This window comes from Oncorhynchus keta, unplaced genomic scaffold, assembly GCF_023373465.1.
Source record: "Oncorhynchus keta strain PuntledgeMale-10-30-2019 unplaced genomic scaffold, Oket_V2 Un_contig_16165_pilon_pilon, whole genome shotgun sequence".
Taxonomy (NCBI): domain Eukaryota; kingdom Metazoa; phylum Chordata; class Actinopteri; order Salmoniformes; family Salmonidae; genus Oncorhynchus; species Oncorhynchus keta.
The window spans coordinates 1-10,460 of NW_026279741.1; the positions used below are offsets into that span (position 1 = coordinate 1).

Sequence of the window (10,460 nt, forward strand, 5' to 3'; positions counted from 1 at the left end):
CCTATCATTTATATTAACCTTAAAGTAATGCTACTACATATTTTCCATACCAAACACCCTGGATAGAGAGGTTTACACACTAGAGAGATATTCATACCAAACACCCTGGATAGAGAGGTTAACACACTAGAGAGATATTCATACCAAACACCCTGGATAGAGAGGTTAACACACTAGAGAGATATTCATACCAAAAACCCTGGATAGAGAGGTTAACACACTAGAGAGATATTCATACCAAACACCCTGGATAGAGAGGTTAACACACTAGAGAGATATTCATACCAAACACACTGGATAGAGAGGTTTACACACTAGAGAGATATTCATACCAAACACCCTGGATAGAGAGGTTAACACACTAGAGAGATATTCATACCAAACACACTGGATAGAGAGGTTTACACACTAGAGAGATATTCATACCAAACACCCTGGATAGAGAGGTTAACACACTAGAGAGATATTCATACCATACACCCTGGATAGAGAGGTTAACACACTAGAGAGATATTAATACCAAACACCCTGGATAGAGAGGTTAACCTTCTACATTGATGCTCCAGTGTGTCTTACTGAACTATTAGAGTGAAATGTCATGTTGTGTTTGACACAGAGACACTGAGTCACCATCATACCAAATATGGATCCCTGGATAGATGGGCTCAGTGAATGTGGAGGTGAATGTGTTCAGGTGGGTCAGTGTGTCAGAGGAGGCTCTATAGAAGGACAGAGTGCCGGCTGGCCAGTCCAGATACACTCCTACTCTGTGGGAGCTGGAGGAGGGGACGTCTATGGTAGTGGGATTATTATTGTGCCAGGCAATGTAATTGTTGTCAGAGCAGTTCAGAATCCAGGACTTGTCATTAAATCCAAGACAACAGTCCTGAACCCCTCCTCTCCTGCTGATTCCTTTATATGTCACTCCTATATCAGCCCTTCTCCCACTCCACTCTACCTCCCAGTAACAGCGCCCAGTCAGACCCTCTCTACACAGCACCTGTCCACAGTCCTTAAATCTCTCTGGGTGATCAGGATACGGCTGCTCCTCTCTCCTACATGTCACCTTTCTGTTTTCCTCAGACAGAGAGAGGAGTCTGTTTACTGTGTTTAGGTCCAGTGTGAGATCACAGACATCTGATGGATGAAACCAGACACAATATTAGAAATCATCATCATTCACATTAGAATGTTAACTCACTTTTCACTAATTCATTTAATGTAGATGTTTCTAGGTATCAAAAGGAGAAGTTAAGGTAACTTGAGACTTGTTGAATGATCATATATTATACTGCATGGTAATATAAAACACACTTATTCCCATTAATTACACACACACACACACACACACACACACACACACACACACACACACACACACACACACACACACACACACACACACACACACACACACACACACACACACACACACACACACACACACACACACACACACACACACACACACACACACACACACACACACACACACACACACACACACACACACACACACACACACACACACACACACACACACACACACACACACACACACACACACACACACACAGTCAAATCAACTCTTTGTAAACTTTGGTGTCCCTGATTTCTGCTTCTGTAGAACTACAGCTGATATTTAATATGACAAAATAAGTAATGATGGTGGTCTTTGACTTTGATTTAAATTAAGACTTATTCTTAGTCATATTCTTCACAGCAGTCAACACTCACATTTTCTAAGTCCAGGTTTCATTCTGTTCTCTCCACCATGTCCCACACTGTAGCGGTAAGCAGAAGAACAGACAGTCATTGAGGGATACACCTGAACACACACACACACTCATGCACAAACACAGTCAGCAAATACCATTGGCCAAGTGGTGGTAAGAATGTTTGTCTTAACTTTTGTGATAAGTCAAACTTGTCTGATTTGAACATTGACACAAACCCTCTACATACTTGAGTTTCTCCAGTCTGCAGTGTGGATCCTCCAGTCCAGCAGAGAGCAGTCTGACTCCTGAGTCTCTTGGGTGATTGTAGCTCAGATCCAGCTCTCTCAGGTGTGAGGGGTTTGACCTCAGAGCTGAGACCAGAGAAGCACAGCCTTCCTCTGTGACTAGACAGCGTGACAGCCTGCAAAGAGTCAAATCATATTAAAACCACACTGCTATTCTTTGGTGGTGAAAATAGTGGCAGGATAATTATTTTCAACATATTCAGATATATCAGTGTCCTGAAACCTTCCATATCTATTCAGAAATGAATGTATCCTTATTAGAAATGACAAATGATCAAAGTATTGCATGCAGAGAGAAACATGTATCGTACAAATATTATAGTAGACTGACCAGACCAGTTTAAAAAGCAGTATCAGTCAGAAGACAGACAGTGAGGTATCAGATTTAGATTGTATTGAGTATACAGTCCACACCATATCTATTTAGACAGTGAGGTATCAGATTTAGATTGTATTGAGTATACAGTCCACATCATATCTATTTAGACAGTGAGGAATCAGATTTAGATTGTATTGAGTATACAGTCCACATCATATCTATTTAGACAGTGAGGAATCAGATTTAGATTGTATTGAGTATACAGTCCACACCATATCTATTTAGACAGTGAGGTATCAGATTTAGATTGTATTGAGTATACAGTCCACATCATATCTATTTAGACAGTGAGGTATCAGATTTAGATTGTATTGAGTATATAGTATATAATTGAATTGTATTTAATGTATGTATTTGAATTGTATTGAGTATATATATATTTATATTTATATATATATATATATATAATGTCACCTTTTATTTGAGGGTATTTTAATCACTGTTAAGAAAAATAAAGTAAATAAATATAATAATTAAAAATGAAAACAATTTATGTTTCCAGTCTCCCCATTTGAAGAAGTCTTAAGTATTCTGAACAATTCACTCATAGTGTATTAAAATAGTCAACAATTTTTTTGTTGTAAACTCGTTGGTTGCATTTGCAGTTTGTTTTGGTTGTGTTTTGCCCAATAATAAAATGGTGGATGATGAGTGGAGTACTTTTCTGTCTAAGAGAGTAGATAACATGTTTCTAAACAAAAATAAATTAATCCTGATGATGCCATGATTAAGAAAAATCATGAAAGAGTCATGAATAATAATGAGTGAGAAAGTTACAGAGGCTACAACAAAACATGCTAACCTCTCACCATTACCAATAACAGAGGCTACAACAAAACATGCTAACCTCTCACCATTACCAGTAACAGAGACTACAACAAAACATGCTAACCTCTCACCATTAACAATAACAGAGGCTACAACAAAACATGCTAACCTCTCACCATTACCAATAACAGAGGCTACAACAAAACATGCTAACCTCTCACCATTACCAGTAACAGAGACTACAACAAAACATGCTAACCTCTCACCATTACCAATAACAGAGGCTACAACAAAACATGCTAACCTCTCACCATTACCAATAACAGAGACTACAACAAAACATGCTAACCTCTCACCATTAACAATAACAGAGGCTTCAACAAAACATGCTAACCTCTCACCATTACCAATAAGAGATTCTACAACAAAACATGCTAACCTCTCAACATTACCAATAACAGAGGCTACAACAAAACATACTAACCTCTCACCATTAACAATAACAGAGGCTTCAACAAAACATGCTAACCTCTCACCATTACCAATAAGAGATTCTACAACAAAACATGCTAACCTCTCACCATTACCAATAAGAGATTCTACAACAAAACATGCTAACCTCTCACCATTACCAATAACAGAGGCTACAACAAAACATACTAACCTCTCACCATTACCAATAACAGAGGCTACAACAAAACATGCTAACCTCTCACCATTACCAATAACAGAGGCTACAACAAAACATACTAACCTCTCACCATTACCAATAACAGAGGCTACAACAAAACATGCTAACCTCTCACCATTACCAATAACAGAGGCAAAAAACAAAACATACTAACCTCTCACCATTACCAATAACAGAGGCTACAACAAAACATGCTAACCTCTCACCATTATCAATAAGAGATTCTACAACAAAACATGCTAACCTCTCACCATTACCAATAAGAGATTCTACAACAAAACATGCTAACCTCTCACCATTACCAATAACAGAGGCTACAACAAAACATACTAACCTCTCACCATTACCAATAACAGAGGCTACAACAAAACATGCTAACCTCTCACCATTACCAATAACAGAGGCTACAACAAAACATGCTAACCTCTCACCATTACCAATAACAGAGACTACAACAAAACATGCTAACCTCTCACCATTACCAATAACAGAGACTACAACAAAACATGCTAACCTCTCACCATTACCAATAACAGAGACTACAACAAAACATGCTAACCTCTCACCATTACCAATAACAGAGACTACAACAAAACATGCTAACCTCTCACCATTACCAATAACAGAGGCTACAACAAAACATGCTAACCTCTCACCATTACCAATAACAGAGGCTACAACAAAACATGCTAACCTCTCACCATTACCAATAACAGAGACTACAACAAAACATGCTAACCTCTCACCATTACCAATAACAGAGACTACAACAAAACATGCTAACCTCTCACCATTACCAATAACAGAGACTACAACAAAACATGCTAACCTCTCACCATTACCAATAACAGAGACTACAACAAAACATGCTAACCTCTCACCATTACCAATAACAGAGACTACAACAAAACATGCTAACCTCTCACCATTACCAATAACAGAGGCTACAACAAAACATGCTAACCTCTCACCATTACCAATAACAGAGGCTACAACAAAACATGCTAACCTCTCACCATTACCAATAACAGAGACTACAACAAAACATGCTAACCTCTCACCATTACCAATAACAGAGACTACAACAAAACATGCTAACCTCTCACCATTACCAATAACAGAGACTACAACAAAACATGCTAACCTCTCACCATTACCAATAACAGAGACTACAACAAAACATGCTAACCTCTCACCATTACCAATAACAGAGGCTACAACAAAACATGCTAACCTCTCACCATTACCAATAACAGAGGCTACAACAAAAACATGCTAACCTCTCACCATTACCAATAACAGAGACTACAACAAAACATGCTAACCTCTCACCATTACCAATAACAGAGACTACAACAAAACATGCTAACCTCTCACCATTACCAATAACAGAGGCTACAACAAAACATGCTAACCTCTCACCATTACCAATAACAGAGACTACAACAAAACATGCTAACCTCTCACCATTACCAATAACAGAGGCTACAACAAAACATGCTAACCTCTCACCATTACCAATAACAGAGGCTACAACAAAACATGCTAACCTCTCACCATTACCAATAAGAGATTCTACAACAAAACATGCTAACCTCTCACCATTACCAATAACAGAGGCTACAACAAAACATACTAACCTCTCACCATTACCAATAACAGAGGCTACAACAAAACATACTATCCTCTCACCATTACCAATAACAGAGGCTACAACAAAACATACTAACCTAACTAACTAACTACTAACTAACTAACTAATCACAAGCTTGATGTAATCACTGCAAGCAAAGAATATTGGACAAAACACTAAACTTATGACTAAATTAATTTGTTCAAATAATTAAGACTAAATTATACAATTATAAAATATATATATATGCTGGAGCATAGCACCAAATGTAAAACTGTAAGTTTCACTGTCCAAACACATATGGTGTGGACTATGTGTGTCTGGTAAACACATGTGGATCTGGTGAACAGTTATCACTTGTTGACCAACTACAGGAATACTGACCTCAGAGTCTCCAGTTTACAGTGGGGATTCCCCAGTCCAGCAGAGAGCAGCTTCACTCCTGAATCCTTCAGGTCATTGTTACTCAGATCCAGCTCTCTCAGGTGTGAGGGGTTTGACCTCAGAACTGAGACCAGAGAAGCACAGCCTTCCTCTGTGACTCTGCAGCCTGACAGCCTGACAAAGAGATCATCATGACTTCACAAACACACTGTTAATTTAACACCAGTAGTGTAGAAGGACAATGGTAGATGCATTTGGTTTATTCTATCAAACAACATATAGATTCATCTTCCATCTCCTAGATTTGTATGGTCATATTGTTATACTAATGTGAAAATCAATGCATTTACTCAATATGTTATTCAATATAATATTATAGACATATTATAAAACATATTTTTCTCTAAACTGAATATTTATTCATTCCTTTATTTATTCCTGATGATTAATACTTAAATATCATTTTATTTACTCACAGAGCAGCTCTGGAGGCTTTGACCACTGGCAGCAGCCTCAGAAGACCTTCCTCTGATCTGGAGTATTTCTTCAGGTCAAACACATCCAGCTCCTTTTCTGAAGTCAGCAACACAAAGACCAGAGCTGACCACTGTGCAGGTGACAGGTTGGGTTCTGAGAGACTTCCTGATCTCAGGTAGCTTTGGATCTCCTCCACTAGAGAATGGTCATTCAGTTCATTCAGACAGTGGAACAGATTGATGCTCCTCTCTGGAGAGGGATTCTCCCTGATCTTCTCCTTGATGTACTTGACTGTTTCTTCATGGGTCTGTGAGCTGCTTCTTGTCTTTGTCAGTAGACCTCGTAAGTGCTTCTGATTGGACTCCAGTGAGAGGCCCAGAAGGAAGCGGAGGAAAAGGTCCAGTTTTCCCGTCTCACTTTGTAAGGCTTTATCCACAGCACTCTTGTAGAAAGCAACTGCAGAGTCATCTTTTGTTTGCAGTTTGTCCATTAGATTCTCATTGTTGTTGATGAATGAGAGGAACACATATACAGCAGCCAGAAACTCCTGAATGCTCAGATGAACGAAGCAATACACCTTGTCCTGGTACAGCACACATTCCTCTTTAAAGAGCTGTGTGCACAATCCTGAGTACACTGAGGCTTCATTAACATCAATGCCAGACTCTTTCAGGTCTTCTTCATAGAAAATCAGATTGCCCTTCACAAGCTGTTGAAAAGCCAGTTTTCCCAGTGACAGAATGCTCTCTTTATTCCAGTGTGGACCTGTCTCTTCTTTCCCAAGATACTTTTCATTCTTCTGTTTGGTATGAAACACCACAAGGTGTGTGTACATCTCAGTCAGAGTCTTGGGCATCTCTTCTCTCTTATGTTTCAGCATGTATTCAAGGACTATAGCAGAAATCCAACAGAAGACTGGAATGTGGCACATGATGTGGAGGCTCCTTGATGTCTTTATGTGTGAGATGATTCTGCTGGCCAGGTCCTCATCACTGAATCTCTTCCTGAAGTACTCCTCCTTCTGTGGGTCATTGAACCCTCGTACCTCTGTCACCTGGTCAACACATCCTGAAGGGATCTTATTGGCTGCTGCAGGTCGGGTAGTTATCCAGAGGAGAGCAGAGGGAAGCAGATTTCCCTTGATGAGATTTGTCAGCAGAACATCCACTGAGGTTGACTCTGTGACGTCCCAACAGATCTTGTTCTTCTGGAAGTCTAGGGGCAGTCGGCACTCATCCAGACCATCAAAGATGAACAGAACTTTGTACTTGTCATAGTTGGAGATTCTTGATTGTTTCGTTTCCATTGAGAAGTGATTAAGAAGATCAACCAAAGTGTGTTTGTCCTCTTTCATCAAATTCAGCTCCCGGAAAGGGAATGAAAATACAAATTGGACATCCTGATTTGCTTTTCTTTCAGCCCAATCCAGAATGAACTTCTGCACAGAGACTGTTTTCCAATGCCAGCGATTCCCTTTGTCAGTACAGTTCTGATAGGTTTGTCTTGTCCAGTTAAGGGTTTGAAGATGTCGTTACATTTGATTGCAGTCTCTGGTCTTGCTTGTTTCCTGGTTGTTGTCTCAATCTGTCTCAGCTCATGTTCATTATTGACCTCTCCTGTTCCACCCTCTGTGATGTAGAGCTCTGTGTAGATCTTATTGAGAAGTGTTGGGTTTCCTTGTTTAGAGATCCCCTCAAATACACATTGAAACTTCTTCTTTAGATTAGATTTGAGTTCACGTTGGCAAATCACATCAGGATCATCTGAATCTAAAAATAACACAGAGGATATTAATATTACGTCTTTTTTTAATGTCTACAGTATTGAAGGACTGTTATAAAGTTTTAAATTATAATAATTTATTATCTTAACTGACTGTATAAATGTGTAACTGTTTTCATCCTGACCCCTCCTGTCTCAGCCTCCAGTATTTATGCTGCAGTAGTTTATGTGTCGGGGGCTAGGGTCAGTTATATCTGAGTACTTCTCCTGTCCTATTCGGTGTCCTGTGTGAATTTAAGTGTGCTCTCTCTAATTCTCTCTTTCTTTCTCTCTTTCTTTCTTTCTTTCTCTCTCTCGGAGGCCCTGAGCCCTAGGACCATGCCTCAGGACTACCTGACAGGATGACTCCTTGCTGTCCCCAGTCCACCTGGCCGTGCTGCTGCTCCAGTTTCAACTGTTCTGCCTTATTATTATTGGACCATGCTGGTCATTTATGAACATTTGAACATCTTGGCCATGTTCTGTTATAATCTCCACCCGGCACAGCCAGAAGAGGACTGGCCACCCCACATAGCCTGGTTCCTCTCTAGGTTTCTTCCTAGGTTTTGGCCTGTCTAGGGAGTTTTTCCTAGCCACCGTGCTTCTACACCTGCATTGCTTGCTGTTTGGGGTTTTAGGCTGGGTTTCTGTACAGCACTTTGAGATATCAGCTGATGTACGAAGTGCTATATAAATAAATTTGATTTGATTTGATTCACAATGCTAAGTTCATTAACTAACTAAATCTGTAAATGTTTTCATAATGCATTACAGACTGGTGTGACTGATTATATTATTATTGGTATTATTGATGGTATTATTAATGTTCTCTCTCTCTCTCTAAATGAATCACCACAACACATCCCTGCTGCTACTTGATGAGGTCACTAGGTGTTGTGTTAAGGCTGCTACAATATCATTGCGTTACACAGCTACTTTAGCTGTACTTTAGCTACAGCTTTAAATGTTATAAAACAGCATTCAACATGAGGCAGACAGATCTTACATTTCTCCAGTGTGTCAGCAAGCTCCTTCTGGTTCATTTTCCTCAGGACGTGCAGTGTGATCTTCAGAGCCCCCTCTCTGGCACTGCTCTCCTGCTTCTCATCTTCAGCATCCACCACTTCCTTATCCTGCTTCTGACTCTCAAAGCCTTCTGGGAGTTCTGGACTAAGAATCCTCTTGAACATCTTCAGCTCGTTCCTCACAAATGTCATAATATTCTCTTCAAGCAACTGAAATAAATCAAGTAAATAAGTTAATGAATAATTGGCAGGTAAACAAAAACAAATGTACATAACAGGACCACATACACTGAATACGGAGGCCAGGTCTGTTTGATGACTCTGGGAAGACTGACCACTGAGAATCTCTGACTCTGATCTCTCCTGTTGGTTTCTGTGGACAAAACATGATCTTACTACATCTCCTCATCCAGGAGTACACACACACACACACACACACACACACACACACACACACACACACACACACACACACACACACACACACACACACACACACACACACACACACACACACACACACACACACACACACACACACACACACACACACACACACACACACACAGGGAGGCAATGTTGTGTTTGTATAGTATTGTTTTAGGACTATGAAAATGGACAAAAGGATGAGCCTATGGATTATGAAAACAACAACAATAAATGGGAAAATGGGAGGAGAAATGACTAGAGACAGTGTTGTTTAACTCACTGACCCAGGACCCATGAGTTCTTCTTACCTTTGTTCAGTAGAAAAGTCTCCCTCTCTAAACTGTATAGGTTGACTCATAGACTTGTCACTCTTCATGGACACACAGCTGGGAACAGGGGAGGCTGGTCTCTCCTGCTTGATTTGACTTCAACACAACAGAGACAAACATTACATCTCTTATCTATTCTGAGCTCAGATGAGGAAACATAAGAGTTTCATTCCAAAACGCAATATCTCACTTTTCGGAAATGTTCGTAAATGAGCTTTTATTGTTTAAAGAAATTAGGAAAATAGATGTGAGGTGTTCAATAACATGTATTTGTTTAAAATCACTTGATTCTATCCATTTCAGAGAGACAAAAGTTATTTTTTTGCAAAAATCTACCTCACTCTCAGATGTGACCGAACGGCTCGTGTCTACCTCACTCTCAGATGTCAGATGTGACCGATTCGGTCTCACGTAGCAACATTTGAAATTGTGTTTTTACATAAATAAAATTAGAGACTATAAAATGGTATTTATTTGTTTATTTCTCCTTTATTTAACCAGGTAGGCCAGTTGAACCCCTTCAACTCATCCAGAACGCCGCAGCACGTCTGGTGTTCAACC

At 39.6% G+C, this 10,460-nt stretch overlaps 1 protein-coding gene across 1 annotated transcript; it reads right to left on the reverse strand.

Moving 5' to 3' along the window:
• Window positions 1–583: 583 nt before the first annotated feature.
• On the reverse strand, window positions 584–10,022 carry LOC127919272 (NLR family CARD domain-containing protein 3-like). The gene is given in 9 exon segments (XM_052502740.1): window positions 584–1,137; window positions 1,738–1,784; window positions 1,966–2,139; window positions 5,879–6,052; window positions 6,355–7,804; window positions 7,807–8,124; window positions 9,123–9,351; window positions 9,430–9,514; window positions 9,879–10,022. Coding segments are annotated over 9 exon segments (3,099 nt in total). The 5' UTR covers window positions 9,947–10,022.
• Window positions 10,023–10,460: the final 438 nt, after the last annotated feature.